General features: G+C 54.6%; 1 protein-coding gene across 1 annotated transcript in view; it reads right to left on the bottom strand.

Moving 5' to 3' along the window:
• The window catches only part of PRKAG2 (protein kinase AMP-activated non-catalytic subunit gamma 2), a 308,354-nt gene that overhangs the window by 203,913 nt on the left and 88,732 nt on the right, over window positions 1-15,709 (bottom strand). Inside the window, exons 2-3 of the mRNA XM_052638377.1 lie at window positions 9,108-9,179; window positions 1,939-2,218 (exon numbers count right to left, since the gene is read on the bottom strand). Of these exons, the coding sequence (XP_052494337.1) occupies window positions 1,939-2,218; window positions 9,108-9,179 (352 nt within the window). The remainder of the gene's footprint in view (window positions 1-1,938; window positions 2,219-9,107; window positions 9,180-15,709) is intronic.

Below are 15,709 nucleotides of genomic sequence, written 5' to 3' on the forward strand. Positions count from 1 at the left end.
GGGATCGAACCCACGTCTCCTGCACTGCAGGTGGATTCTTTACTGTCTGAGCCGCCAGGTATCCCTACCCCCTCCCCCCGCCAAATTCATGTCTTTTCCAGGAAACTCAAAAAGGGAACTTAAGTGGAAACAAGGTCACAGCAGATGTAAGGGATTCGGAGGAGGTCATCCTGGGGTCGGCGGCCCTTCACGCTAAGCAACTGTGGTCCTCAGAAGGGAAGCGGCCCGTGGATACGTACAGACACACGGCGGGAGCAGGCCACACGCCCACGGCGATGGAGGCAGACGCCGAGCATTGCCTCCACGGGCCGAGAAACACCAAGGGCGGCCAGCAACACCAGGAGCTGAGAGAAAAGCCAGACTCTTCCCCAGCCCCTTCAGCGGGACCACAGCCCCGCTGAGAGCTTGGTTCTGACGTCTGGCCTCTGGAGCCGGGAGAGAATAAATTCCTGTTGTTTAAGCCACCCGGTTTGGGCTACTTCGTCATGGCTGCCCCCACGAAATTAACACAACCTCATTCTGTTGTAGCCAACCCAGGCCCGATGCGAGAAACAGGACATCTGGTGAGGTCTGGTCTGACCACCCTCCTCCGAGAGCTGGTGTGTGAGGGAAGTAGTTGAGGGTTTTAGGATCCCGGTAGAGGAAACGGGGGATGTGCTCTGGGGCGCTGGGGCACCAGGGCTGGGACACACCTGCCCCTCTGGCCTCACATGGAAGTTCCCAACCGCACGTGGCCCGCGTCATCTGCCTGAGGACCCCCTCGTCACAGGACATCTGTACACTTGCACGTGAGTTCAGTCATCACGAGGAGGACTTGAGGGGTGCTAGGAGCAACACCCCAAACCACCAAAAGCAGAGTCCCCCACCCTCCCTCGTAAGTCACAGAGGCTGAACACTGGTGCTGGCCCGGCGGACAGCGTACAGCTCCGACCTACAGGCCCTCCTGCAGATACAACCAGAGACAAAGGAGGACCACTCCAGACCCGACGCCCGGGGCAAGCGTGTTTCCCAAAGCACCGTCTTCCTGAACAAGAACTTCCTCTGTCATCAGAGAGAGGCGCGACGAGTAGGGAGACGCACTGAGAAACAGGAGAGGCGAAAAGAAACCGTCTGCTTTATGGTTTGAGCTTCCCTGGGGCTCCGCGGTAAGGAACCCGCCTGCCGACGCAGGAGACACGGGTTCAGCCTCTGGGTCAGGATGACCCCCCGGAGGAGGGCACGGCAACCCACTCCAATATTCCTGCCTGGAGAATCCCAGGGACAGAGGCGCCTGGCGGGCTCCAGTCCACGGGGATCACAAGGAGTCTGATGCGACTTGGCAACTAAACAAGAACGACAGCTTTATGGCTTGCCATAATATTTCCAGTTACGATCAACGGCGCTCAGTGGAGAACAGTTTATCCTTAGATCACAAATTCTCATGAGCCTAAAGAACTCTCTCTCAAACACACGTTTCCTGCCCCTGTTTCTCTTAACAGACGAACCCCAGCTACCCAGGACCCAGAACAAAGTCAGGATGTGCCAGAAACAAGTAAGCCTCAAATCCCTCAAATGTGGTCCCAAATTTGAGTCCCAAAGACTCAAATCCCTCTGGCTTGTGGTCCACCCTGGGGCAGACCACAGCAGGGTACCGGGCCGAATCTTAGCTTCACACCACTCCTGACTTCCAGCATTCCACATGGCTGTCCTTTCAGCCCTATCGGATGGCGATGTTTGCATTAACCCCCGCAAACCACGACCAATGGGTTAGCGCAGGAAGAAAGGGGCCCTGGTGGAAACCCGTTTTTCCAGAGCTCAATTTTTCTTGGGGGACGGACCCAGACGCGTGCACTCAGCACCATCGCTACAGCCACCGGCCAGCGGCAGCGTCCCCCGAGGCCGAGAGCGGCTCCCCCCGCAGCCCTGCACCCACCTGGAACAAAAGCATCAATGCCTTACTTTTTCTGGAGCGAGAGAAGAAGCGGATGCCCCCCGGCGAGGTGGACGGGTTGGAGCTGGGGGAGGAGTCTTTGGAGGAGGAGCGGAAGATCCCACTGAAGCTCATGCGGCGTGGGGAGCGCGGTGGGGACTCCTGGTAGGAGAACGGGAACACGGTTTTGGGGGAGCCGGGGCTGGTCTTGGGGCGCACGGGGGCAGACACGGGGCTGGAGGGCCGGGGCTGGGGGCCTCTGGTGAAGAAGCCTTTGGAGGGGCTGCCCGAGCCGAAGGGGCTGTCCACCTGCAGACAGAAAGACAGACAGACAGGTGAGGTCCCTTGGAGCCCAGATGGCGACCTGTGTGGACCTGCCCTCCTCCGCTGTCCCCTGCCACCCAGCTTGGGGGTCCATGGCACCCCAACTGAGAAACAGCCCCACCAGGCTCTCACACAGACAAGGGGCGGCCTGAGAGGGTGTGCAGGATGGGAGCAAAGACAACCCATCCACAGGCTGGGCCGCACCACCCCGTCCACCCCCCAACCCCAGCCTCCATCCAGCTCTCTGCAAGGGGGCTTCCGGGAGGCGGGGAGGACAGCCAAGGCAACCACAAAGCCTCGAAAGCTGGCCTCTTCCCCTCTGGCCTGTCTGCAGCCCCATCTCCTGGTCTTCACTTCTCAAGAACATGCATCTGTCCTTGAGGTCTGACCGCCCTGCAATAATGTTGCCCTTCCTCGAAGGAGGGAGCACAGACCCCCAGGACCTGAGAGTCTGGGGGCCCGGGGCTCCGTCCTGGGGTCCTGGTGTGGGAAGGGACGAAGGTTTCATCTCCAAGCAGCGTCCACGTTGGAGTGACCACAAGGGTTAGGGAAAAAAGTTAATGAGGCTGAAAACCTCTGAGGCTCACTTGGGTCATGACTTGAAATCGCCACCAGTTAGGGTTTGAAAAAGTGCTTGACTCCGTCTTCAAGCCAGTGCACGCAACTCATAGACTGGAGGGATTTCTAAGGTGCCCTGCTGGTGGGTTTAGGAACCGGTATTCACATCTCAATGGCTTCCCTCATAGCTCAGTTGGTAAAGAATCCGCCTGCAATGCAGGAGACCCCAGTTTGATTCCTGGGTCAGGAAGAGCCCCTGGAGAAGGGATAGGCTACGCACTCCAGTCTTCTTGGGCTTGCCTAGTGGCTCAGCCAGTTAAGAATCCGCCTGCAAAGCGGGAGACCTGGATTCGGTCCCTGGATTCGGAAGATCCCCTGGAGAAGGGAAAGGCTATCCACTCCAGTATTCTGGCCTGGAGAATTCCATGCACTGTATGGTCCATGGGGTTGCAAAGAATCAGACACAACTGAGTGACTTCACTTCACTTCATTTGCGTCTGAGCGCCTGGGCTTGACCTGCTCACCCCTTGCTGAACCACCGGGGGCGTTACTGAGACTCCCTAAGCCTGGGTCTCCTCCTGGGTGGAATGAGGGGCCCGCCTCGCCCCTCAGGGCTGTCTGAAGGGGCACCAGCCAGACCTGACCAACAGGAATCACCTTTGCACACGACTGGCTGTCATCCCCTGGGGAAGCCTGCAACACAGGAGCCAGAGGGCCCTGGGCCACCCAGCTCTGCAGCAGGAAAGGAAAACCACTTGTCCACTGGGTGCTGGGGCAAGGACGAAGCCTGGCGGGAGTCGGCCAGCAGGCTGAGACCCCGGGCTCTGCAAGGCAGGTGACCCCAGGTGCGCTGAGAAGGGAGGTAAGGGAGCAGCCTCTGTGTCTCTGGCCACCTGGGGTGCCTGTCCGGTCCCGGGACCCTGTGAGCTCTTCCACCACTAGAGGGCGCCCTGAGCTGGGCTTGATGTTCAGTCGCTCAGGTGAGTCAGCTTCTCGGCAACCCTATGGACTGCAGCACGCCAGGCCTCCCTGTCCATCACCAACTCCCGGAGTCCACCCAAACCCATGTGCATCGAGTCGATGATGCCATCCAACCATCTCATCCTCTGTCCTCCCCTTCTCCTGCCCTCAATCTTTCCCAGCATCAGGGTCTTTTCAAATGAGTCAGCTCTCTGCATCAGGTGGCCAAAGTGTTGGAGTTTCAGCTTCAACATCAGTCCCTCCAATGAACACCCAGGGCTGATCTCCTTTAGGATGGACTGGTTGCATCTCCTTGCAGTCCAAGGGACTCTCAAGAGTCTTCTCCAACACCACAGTTCAAAAGCATCAATTCTTCAGCGCTCAGCTTTCTTTATGGTCCAACTCTCACATCCACACATGACCACTGGAAAAACCATAGCCTTGACTAGACGGACCTGTATTGGCAAAGTGATGGCTCTGCTTTTTAATATGCCGTCTGCACTTGATGTTCAGTCGCTAAGCCATGTCTGCTTCTCCGCGACCCCATGAACTGCAGCATGCCAGCCTTCCCTTCACCATCTCCTGGAGCTTGCTCAAACTGACATCCATCATGTCGGTGATGCCATCCAACCATCTCATCCTCTGTCGTCCCCTTCTCCCCCTGCTCTCAATCTTTCCCAGCATCAGGGTCTTTTCCAATGAGTTGGCTCTTCCCATCAGGTGGCCAGAGCACTGGAGCTTCAGCTGGGCTTATGGTCCCTTAAAGGAAGAGATGCCCTTGTGGGGACTCTCAACCACACGCCCCCTTCTTCCTGAGACCCTCTGCCCTGCGATAAAGGACCAGTGTGGCCATGGGGGGCAGTGCAGAATCTTATGCCCAGTGGGCTTCGGAGGCAGAGGCCGAGCTACACCCGAACCATGGGACTCTAGCTCTGCTTGAGTTCAAGGGTTTCTTTTTCCAAACATGTGATACAGGAAGCACAAAGGTCTCTAAAGTGTTGGGTTCAGCCACTATCCACTGACCTACGGGCTCAGGCGTTCCGAAGCTCTTCTGAATCCCATGGATAATTCACACGGAGCAGCTTTCCAAGCGGTGGGCGGCATGTATCTGTGGACATGGGCTAGGGGCGGTCACAACCATGGGCCCAGGGATGGAGGGTCACCCCACAGCAGGATGGTATGAGCAAGGATTCTGGACACAGACACAGGAGCTGAACGCCGGCTCGGCTTCCAGCAGTGACCAGCGACCTAGTGTCAGCGTCCTCGTGTGTACACTGGGGGCAGCAGGCCGCCCTGCAGGGCCAGGGGACGACCGGGCACCTGGCACCGCCTCAGGTCCCGACCCATGGTATGTGCCTCGGCCTCTTCACTCAGCTCTTACTGCCATGAATTTGGCCCCAATAGATCCTCGGTTAGGTGTGGAGAGTCAGGGAGGCAGGGCTGGTTTAGGGAGAGGCTCCACGTGGGGGGCGCGGCTTCCCTGATAGCTCAGCTGGTAAAGAATCCGCCTGCAGTGCAGAGGACCTGGGTTCGATTCCTGGGTTGGAAAGATCCGCTGGAGAAGGGAAAGGCTACCCACTCCAGTATTCTTGGGCTTCCCTGGTGGCTCAGCTGGTAAAGAATCCACCTGCAGTGCAGAGGACCTGGGTTCAATTCCTGGGTTGGAAAGATCCGCTGGAGAAGGGATAGGCTACCCACTCCAGTATTCTTGGGCTTCCCTGGTGGCTCAGCTGGTAAAGAATCCACCTGCAGTGCAGAGGACCTGGGTTCAATTCCTGGGTTGGAAAGATCCGCTGGAGAAGGGATAGGCTACCCACTCCAGTATTCTTGGGCTTCCCTGGTGGCTCAGCTGGTAAAGAATCCACCTGCAATGTGGGAGACCTGGGTTTGATTCCTGGGTTGGGAAGATCCCCTGGAGAAGGGAACGGCTACCCACTCCACGATTCTGGCCTGGAGAATTCCATGGACTATACAGTCCATGGGGCGCAAAGAGTCAGACACGACTGAGTGACTTTCACTCAGTCAATCCATGTGGGGTGTGAGAACCTAAGCCTCCTTAGAGGGGACACCACGGAGGCTCTGCAGCACGGGGCTAGCACAGTCATTTAGGGCCGACATGCTGGTGGCCAGTCACCATCACTCTCCGGGTATCCCTGACCCCAGAGCTCTGAGAAGGCACCAACTGGGGACACAGTGAAGGCCACAAAGCTGGTCAGTTGTGGGTGGGACATCAGGCCCACGGCCTTGACTCTTGCACCACATACCTCCCCGGAGCAGCCTGGCAACGTGAAACAGAAAAGGAGTCAAGGTCAAGTGTGAGGACAGAGGCAGGGAGTCATGTTAACCCCGCGGATGTCCCCTCCACGCTGCACAGTGAGCTCGGCCTGGGGAGGAGGGATGGCTGAGCAAGGCTGACGTTCTTTCCACGCAGAGAACAAGACGTGGGGAAGGTTGGGGTCCCCGTGAGGCCGTGGAGAATGGCAGGGAAGATGAGGCTGGCCTGAGAGTGAGCCAGACGGGGAAGAGTCTGCAAAAAGGGACACTGTGGGTCACGGGGCCCCAAACCAGAGAAGGCACTGAGAGCTGACAGGCCGTGGACAGGCCGAGGGGCAGAGACGTCCCAGGGCCAGGGAAAGAGGAGGTGGAGCTGGGAGGACAGACAAACAGCCACTCACTTGGGCCACCACGGACAGCTCACAGGGGAAAGCGGAGCCAGCTGCCGCTGGATGGTCGGTCTCACAGGGCCCGGGGTGCCGGCTTGAACCCTATCTGAAGGGCAAGTGGAGCCCGAAGATTCTCCAGACTGGGATTCCATCCTATGCTCAGAATTCCAGGCTGATGGAACCAGGCTTCAGCTGTCAGCTTGAGGAGGGGCCCCTAGAGAGCAGACTGTCCCCCAAACACGGCCAAAAATGGTGGCCACAGCTCAGCCTTGTCCACAGGAAGCGTAAGGACTGGTCTCAAGCCATGACCTCGAGAAGGTGGGCACAGAGCTGGCCTCTGGGTCTGCTTTCTGCAGGATGGGTAGGGGTAGGAGCCCCAGGGACAGGGCCCATGCCTTCAAGCAGGACGCAGCTAATATGGTACTTTGCCAACGCAATGGCACATTTCCTTGGGTTTGGATGAACAAAGGGCCCAGAGCCACGCCAGTGCCTGCTGGCTCCTCAGAGCTATGGATGGGAACTCAGGGCACAGTGGGTAAGGCTGCCAGGCCCACCTCTGTCCACGGCTGCAGGGGGCGCCGTGGGGCAGGGTCTAGCCTCCCGACTCTCAGGTCTCAGCTGCATCCCAAGGACAAAGGGGAAGGGAGAAGAGAGGTGCAGGGGTGAAGGTGAAGGGTGGGCGGGGCTGGCCTGGTGGTGACTGACAGCCGACTGGCGGGGGCCTCTTGGGAGCTTGTGGGAAACAGGCGAGGATAAAGGAGGTCACAGGCAAGGGGCGCCAGAAAAAGGGGAGCTGAGTGAAACAAAACCTCAAAGGGAGGATCTGTAGGCCAGGAACACCCTCCCCTGGAGTCTGACTCAGGCCAGAGAGGTAGGGAGGTCAGGCCTGGCAGGCAAGGGCCACATCCAGCAAGCTGATGGTGGAGTGTCCCAGCCGGAGCCGCCGTGTACTCCAGACAGAAAGGGGGCGGGTGTTCTCAGCAGAGGAGCCAGAGGGGTGGTACGCGTGGCCAGTGATGGACAGGAGTGCCTGAGTGGAGTCTAGGGCCTGGCTGAGTGCAATGCTCCCCACGGCTCAGATGAACAGGACGTGGGTGCTCCCCTCCACAACGCTCCAGACTGGGGGTGTCCTGAGTCACAGCTGTGTTCCCAGACCGCCCTTGAGCAGCTGCCCATCTGTGTCTGCTCTACGGACGAGCTCGTTTCATCCTCACAAGGGAGGTGAGCACTGTCATGAGCCCGGGTTTGCTGACGGGGAGACAGGTTCACAGAGAAGGTCCTGTCCCAGGTCACACCTCAGGGAAGCTGCCAGGAAAGATGAACAGAGGGTCCAGGCTCCTTGTCCCAGGATCAAGGGGCACAGACAGGAAAAACCTGTGGTCACTCGTTGGGCGTGTGGGGGGTGGAGGACTGCCTGGCATTCCACAGATTCCCCCAGGCCCCGGCCACCGTGGCCAACCTGGAGTGACCGCAGCGCTCTTGAATGATCCGGGGACATCGAAGGCACTGATCTTCCTCTCGATGCCGGCCTGGGAGAGCTGTGTGGGGGCGAGGTGACCAGAAGCCCTTGTATCCTGAGATGTCTTTTGTGACAAAGGGCTGCCCCTTCTGGGGGCAGGGGAACCAGGACTGGGGACTAGTGGGGAGAGCGGACAGACTCCCATCTCAACTGATGCTTGGGAGCCTGGGCCCTTGGCTCTTGAGCCCAGAGCTCCCAGAAAGGGGAGCTCAGCCGTGGCCTCTAGATCGTGGAGGAGGAGGAGGCCACCCAGGGTCCCATCCACGTTCAGCTTGGCAGCCACGGAAAGTGTTCAATTCCCTGAGGAGACGGGGATCTCAGTCACAGGGCACAAAGATGCAGAGATGAGCTGGGAGGTGCAGGACCTGTCCTGCTGGGACACTCCCTTGCATGGCCTGCCCCGCCAGTCCCAGAGCAGGGGGTCTGGACGCAGCATTGCACACACTGGGCTGAGCACCAGGCAACCCAGACTGGACCCAGCCCAGCTGTGAGGCAGCCCGAGGACTGGGGGAAAGTCTGTCGATCACTCTCTGCTCTCAAGACATGGCCTGCAGCGCTCCCTGCTGGGCACGACCGCTGGGCCTCCCGCCAGCCCTCCGCCCTGCACTCACCCCCACCGCAGGCTGCCTCGACCTCCCCATTCCTGCCACGGCCACTCCACCCATCCCAGGACACGCACGCCTCGGGCTGCCGGCCCTCCACCAACCTTGAGCAGGAAAAACGGACCCGTGGGAGAGGGGAGAAGGTGGGTGAATGAGAGGAAAAGAAAAGACGAAACGGAAGGGAGAGAAGAACTTGAGGGCTGGAGGCGGGAGTGGGGGAAGGGAAGGAGGGGGCGGGGCAGGAGGAGGGACTCCTGTCTCATCCGGGAGAGACACCCAGGCTCCCTGGTTTTCAATCTCTTCTCTTTGCCTGTGAGCATCTCAGGCACCCAGGGAGCTGAGATCAACGCGAGCTCTTCAGCATCACCTCTGCCCGCTTTGGGGCATCCAGGGACCAGGGAGGAGCCCCGAGGGGAGAGAAGAAAAAGGGGTGCAGCCTGGAGGGTGAGGGTGGGCTCAGCTGCAGCCAGGGGCACAGGGCGGAGAAGTCTGTCTCGGGCTTGAGCTGAGCGAGTCTGGCCTCCGTGGCACCTCTGGTGAGCTGGGAGAAGCTGGGAGGAAGGGAGCCTTACCTTACGAGACGGAGGCTTTTCTGAACTCTCCAGGTCTCCATCCAGGAGCGGCATGGCAAAGGAACTCAGGTCCTAGGACGGAAAGAGGGCACGTGGTCAGTGACCAGGACCCTCGGGGGCCCACCTGGCCACGTCTGGGGCTGCACGTGGGTCTCCGAGTGTATCCCCAGCCCCTTGCTGAGTCCTCCTCGAATGCCAGCCACCAGGGAGGGAGCGGACGGCCAAGAAGGTGGAAGGAGGCAGTGGAGACACCCGCCCTGGGCCCCCCTCGGGGATCCCACCTGCTCTCCACCTTTCCTCTTGACCCCCCAGGGAAGGAGCAGGAAGAAGGCACCTGGACTGCAGGGCAGGAGGGAGAGAGTGAAGGAGGAAGGCTGGGGAGGGAAGGGAGAGCCCACCGGGCGCTCTGGGGAGTGGCCGATGGGCCGGACACCATCTCCTGGCAAGAACATGGCCCGAGGATGTGTGTCCTCCTGGGAAGAGGACAGAGCTGTGTGTTGGCGGCTGGCCACTAGGGCAAAGCACTCAGAAAAGCCTGATGACATCATGGCCCAGAGAGATGGCCTTGCGGTGAGGCGGGGTGGGGTGGGGTGGGGTGGGGGTGGGGGTGGGGGGTGGTAGACTGCACAGACTCATCGTGTCTGAAATGATGAGACCCTCACCGTCTCCTGTCTCCTGCCTGGTGGACACCTCCACTTGAGGCAGAAACCCCACCTGGGCAGCCTTCTACCAGGAGAAACTGCTTGCATCCCGAACCTTCTTTTTTTTTTTTATTCTTGTTAACTGCAGTAAAATACGTGTAACATAAGATGTGGGCTTCCCTCGCAGCTCAGTAGTAAAGAATCCACCTGCCAATGCGGGAGATGTGGCTTGGATTGCTGGGCTGGGAAGATCCCCTAGAGAAGGAAATGGCAAACCACTCCAGTATTCTTGCCTGGAAAATACCATGGTTGGAGGAGCCTGGCGGGCTACAGTCCATAGGGTTGGAAGAGTTGGACACGACTTCGCAACTAAACAACAACAACCCCAAGATTTACCATCTTAGTCATTTCAACTCAGTGGACTTGAGCACCTTCACACTGCTGTGCAAACAGCCTCCAAGGCCCTTTCCTTTCTGCAAAGCGAAACTCCACAGGCATTCGACAACTGTGCCTCTCTGCCAACCCTTCCCCCACATTCTACTTTCTGCCTCTATAAATGTGACAGCTCTGGGGACCTCCTAGAAGGGGAATCGTGCAGTATTTGTCTTTCTTGTTCCTGGCTTATTTCCCTTCACATCATGTCCTCAGCTTCATTCATGCTGTAGCATGTGGCAAAATTCCCTTCCTTTTAAAGGCTGAGTAACGTTACATTGTGACTGCAGCCATGAAAGTAACAGACACTTGCTCCTTGGAAAGAAAGTTATGACCAACTTAGACAGCATATTAAAAAGCAGAGATGTTACTTTGCCAACACAGGTCTGTCTAGTCAAGGCTATGGTTTTTCCAGTGGTCACGTATGGATGTGAGAGTTGAACTATAAAGAAAGCTGAGCGCTGAAGAATTGATGCTTTTGAACTGTGGTGTTGGAGAAGACTCTTGAGAGTCCCTTGGACTGCAAGAAGATCCAACCAGTCCATCCGAAAGGAAATCAACCCTGAATATTCACTGGAAGGACTGATGCTGAAGCTCCAGTACTTTGGCCACCTGATGCAAAAAGCTGACTCACTGGAAAAGACCCTGATGCTGGGAAAGATTGAGGGCAGGAGGAGAAGGTGACAACAGAGGATGAGATGGCTGGATGGCATCTGTGACTCAGTGGACATGAGTTTGGGTAAACTCCAGGAATTGGCAATGGACAGGGAGGCCTGGTGTGCTGCGGTCCATGGGGTCACAAAGAGTTGGACACAACTGAGTGACTGAACTGAACTGAATGTTCCACTGTATGGATAGACCACATTCTGGTTATCTAGTCATTTATTAAGGAATTGGAAAAGACCTTGATGCTAGGAAAGATTGAAGGCAGGAGGAGAAGGGGATGACAGAGGAGATGGTTGGATGGCTTCCCTGACTTGATGGACATGAGTTTGAGTAAGCTCCAGGAGTTGGTGATGGACAGGGAAGCCTGGCGTGCTGTAGTCCATGGGGTCGCAAAGAGTCGAACACGACTGAGTGACTGAAGTGGGTTGGTTCCACCTTTTGGCTACCGTGACTAATGCTGCTATGAACACAGGTACCATGGATTGAACTATGTGCCCCTCAAAATGAATAGGTTTGAAGTTACACTATCCCAATACCCCAGAATGTGACTGTACTTATAGAGTCTTTGAATTATGACAATATGAAGCTACACGGGTGGGCCCTCCATAAGACCTCAATCCAGTATGATTGTGTCCATAGAGGAAGAGACCATTAGGATAGGCCCAGAAGGAAGACCATATGAACACACGGAGAGAATGGCCATCTATGAGCCCCAATGAGAGAGGTCTCAGAAGTCACTCACCCTGCTGAAACCTTAACCCTGGACTTCTAAGCCTCGAGAACTGTCAGAAAATAAATTTCTGCTATCTACGCCACCCGGTCTGTGACTCGGTGTTATGGCAGCCCTGGCAAACTAATACAGCAGGTGTACAGGTATCTCTGCAACCCTGCTTTCCGTTCTTTTGGGTATAGACTCAGATGTGGAGTTGCTGGACTATACAGTAATTCTATTTTTAATACTCCTGAGGAACCCCTGTACTTTTTCCATAGCAGCCGCACCATTTTATACCCCCACCAAGAGTGCACGAGGGTGCCAGTTTCTCCACATCCTCACTGGACACTTGCTGTTTTCTGCTTTGTTTTAGTTGTTGCTGTTTTAGCCATCCTAATGGGTGTGAGACGGTATCTCAATGAGGATTTGATTTGCATTTCCAATGGCACCCCACTCCAGTACTCTTGCCTGGAAACTCCCACAGATGGAGGAGCCTGGTGGGCTGCAGTCCATGGGGTCGCTAAGAGTTGGGTACGACTTCACTTTCACTTTCACTTTTCACTTTCATGTGTTGGAGAAGGAAATGGAAACCCACTCCAGTATTCTTGCCTGGAGAATCCCAGGGACGGGGGAGCCTGGTGGGCTGCCGTCTACGGGGTTGCACAGAGTCAGACACAACTGAAGCGACTTAGCAGCAGCAGCAATGATTATTGGTGTTGAGCATCCTTTCCATACTTGGCCATCTGTGCATTTTCTCTTCTATTCAAGAAGTCCTTCGGCCATTTTTACACCAGGCTGCTGGCTGGTCGAGTTGATAGTTCTTTACATCATCTAGATATGAACTTTTTATCAGATGTATGATCTGTGAGCACTTCTCCTTCTGTCGGTGTCTTTTCACTCTGTCGACTGTGTTCTTTGTTGCACAGAAGTTTCTAATTCTGATGTAGCACAATTTTTCTATTTTCACTTTGCTGCCTGGGCTTTGGGCGTCATGACCTGGGTTTGATCCCTGGGTCAGGAAGATCCCCTGGAGGAGGAAATGGCAATCCACTCCAGTATCCTTGTCTGGAGAATTCCATGGACAGAGGAGCCTAGTGGATGACAGTCCACGGGGTCACAAAGAGTTGGATACGGCTGAGCAACTAACACTTTCACTTTGGTGTCATGTCCAAGAAATCACCAAATCCAATGTCATAGAGGAAGCTTTTCCTCTATGTTCTTTCCTAAGAGGTTTGTTGTTTTTTTTTAATAAATTCAAACTTTTTTATTTGCTCAATGTGGGAAATATCAAAATCACAGAACTGAGGAAAATCAACTTTGTTTTGTGTAAACTATAAAAGGCCAACCAAAGTCAAATCATATTTGATAAAATGAACAATTTTACATTAGAAGCCAAGATATAATGTTTGTTTCCCAGAGAAGCCCTAGGTATATAATAAATTTTAGTTTGTCTTTTATTTACAGTGTTTGGGCATACTAGTTTCATCTTTTTAAAATGTTACTTTTAAAGCAACAATGGAGGTAAGAAAATATCCTTTACTCCTGAAAATATTTTTAGCATCTTCTTATTTAGTTGCTAAGTCATGTCCGACTCTTTGCGACCCCGTGGACTATAGCCTGCCAGGCACCTCTGTCTAAGGAATTTCCCAGCAAGAATCCTGGAGTGGGTTTCCATTTCTCTCTCCATTTCTTAAGAGTTTTATAGCTTTAGCTCCTATATTTAAGTCATTGATCCACTCTGAGTTACAGAAGCTCCTCCCCCCATATCAGCAGTTTCACCTTCTAAGGTTTCAGTTAGTTGAGGTTAACTGGGGTCTAGAAGGAGAAGGCAATGGCACCCCACTCCAGTACTCTTGCCTGGAAAATCCCATGGATGGAGGAGCCTGGTAGGCTGCAGTCCATGTGGTTGCTAAGAGTCGGGCACGACTGAGCAACTTCACTTTGACTTTTCACTTTCATGCACTGGAGACGGAAATGGGAACCCACTCCAGTGTTCTTGCTTAGAGAATCCCAGGGATGGGGGAGCCTGGTGGGCTGCCGTCTATGGGGTCGCACAGAGTCGGACACGACTGAAGCACCTTAGCAGCAGCAGCAGGGGTCTAGAAACATTTAATGGAAAATTCCAGAAATAAGCAATTCCCATATTTTGAATCTCATGCCACTATGAATAAGCTGATGAAACCTTGCACCATCCTGCTCCATCCTGACCGGGACGTGACTCACCCCTTTGTCTGCCGCATACCCTCACTGCACACATGCAACTCACCCACCCAGCACTCAGTAGCCGTCTTGGTTATCAGCTCAACTGTTGGTGTTGGTGCTTGTGTTCAAGCGACGCTTTTTATACTTAATAATGGTCCTGAGGTGCTAAAGGCGTGATGCTGGCAGTCTGGATATTCTCTTACTGTGCCTACTTCGCATTTTAAATTTTGCCGTAGCTATGTATGTACAGGAAGAGCAGAGTACACACAGGGCTCAGCACGACCTCAGCCACTGCCAGTCTTGGAACACAGCCCCTGCGGATAAGGGGAAACTACCATAATTTTTGTATATGGTGTAAGGTGAGAGCCCAACTTTATCTCACATGTTGATATCTAATTTTCCCAGCACCATGTACACACAGGGCTCAGCACTACCTGTGGTTTTAGGTACCCACTGCCAGTCTCGAACATAGTCCCTGTGGATAAGGGGCTGCTGCTCCTGCTGCTGCTAAGTCGCTTAAGTTGTGTCCGACTCTGTGTGACCCCATGGACTGCAGCCCACCAGGCTCCTCCGTCCATGGGATTTTCCAGGCAAGAGTACTGGAGTGGGGTGGATAAGGGGAAACTACCACAATTTTTGTATATGGTGTAAGGTAAAAGCCCAACTTTATCTCGCATGTCGATATCTAATTTTCCCAGCACCATGTACTGAAAAGATTATTTTTTCTCCAGTGGATGGTCTTAGCGTGCATGCGGTCACATGCGTACTCACTTGTGTCTGACTCTTTCTGACCCCATGGACTGTAGCCTTCTAGGCTCCTCTGCCCATGGAATTTTCCAGGCGAAGGATACTGGAGTGGGCTGCCACTTCCTCCTCCAGGGGATCTTCCTGACGCAGGAATCCAACCTGCAAATCTCTCGTGTCTCCTGCATTGGCAGGTGGATTCTTTACCACTGTGTCACCCGGGAAGCCAATGGCCTTGGCACTCCTGTTGAAAATCATATGGCTGTATACATACGGCAGGGTTTCTTTCTGGACTCTATTCTATTCCATCAGTCTGTCTTTATGCCCGTACCACACTGTTCTGATGATTGTAGCTTTGTAATAAGTTCTGAGATCAGGAAATGTGAGACCTCTAATTCTGCTCCTTTCTTTTTCTCAAGATAGTTTGGCTTCTTGGGGTCCCTTGAGAGTTCATATAAATTTAAGGATGGCTTTTCTATATCTGAAGTAGGGATTCTGATAGGGATGACACTGAATGTGTAGATGACTTCGGGTAATACTGACATCTTAACAATATTAAGTCTACCAATTAATGGACGTGGGATGTCTCTCCATTTATTCATTTTCTCTGATTTCTTTCAGCAACGTTCTGTAGTTTTCTGTGACCTACCCTCAGTTTTGGGGTTTCCCTGATAGCTCAGCTGGTAAGGAATCTGCCTGCAATGCAGGAGACCCAGTTTGATTCCTGGGTTGGGAGGATCCCCTGGAGAAGGGATAGGCTACCCACTCTAGTATTCTTGGGCTTCCCTGGTGACTCAGACAGTAAAGAATCTACCTGCAATGCAGGAGACCTGGGTTTGATCCCTGGATTGAGAAGATCCCCTGGAGGAGGGCATGGCAACCCACTACAGTAGTCTGACCTGGAGAATCTCTACGGACAGAGGAGCCTAGTGGGCTACAGTCCATGGGGTCACAAAGAGTCGGACATGACTGAGCAACTAAGCACAGAACCCTTGCTTTTTTAACCCCTCCTACCCTTCCCAGGCTCTGCTGAGGGGTCCAGGTCTTCACCTCCTTTTGCCCAGCCCTCCTTTGGGTTTCCTATTTGTTCTCCAACAAATCTTTCAACTTAGCTAGTTTCAAGCCATCTGCAAACCTCTGCTAGAACAGTGATTCCTAAAACTGTGGCCTCATAATGCGGGCCCCTCCCCTAAAGCCTCAGGGCC

This window comes from Budorcas taxicolor, chromosome 4, assembly GCF_023091745.1.
Source record: "Budorcas taxicolor isolate Tak-1 chromosome 4, Takin1.1, whole genome shotgun sequence".
NCBI classification, from domain to species: Eukaryota; Metazoa; Chordata; class Mammalia; order Artiodactyla; family Bovidae; genus Budorcas; species Budorcas taxicolor.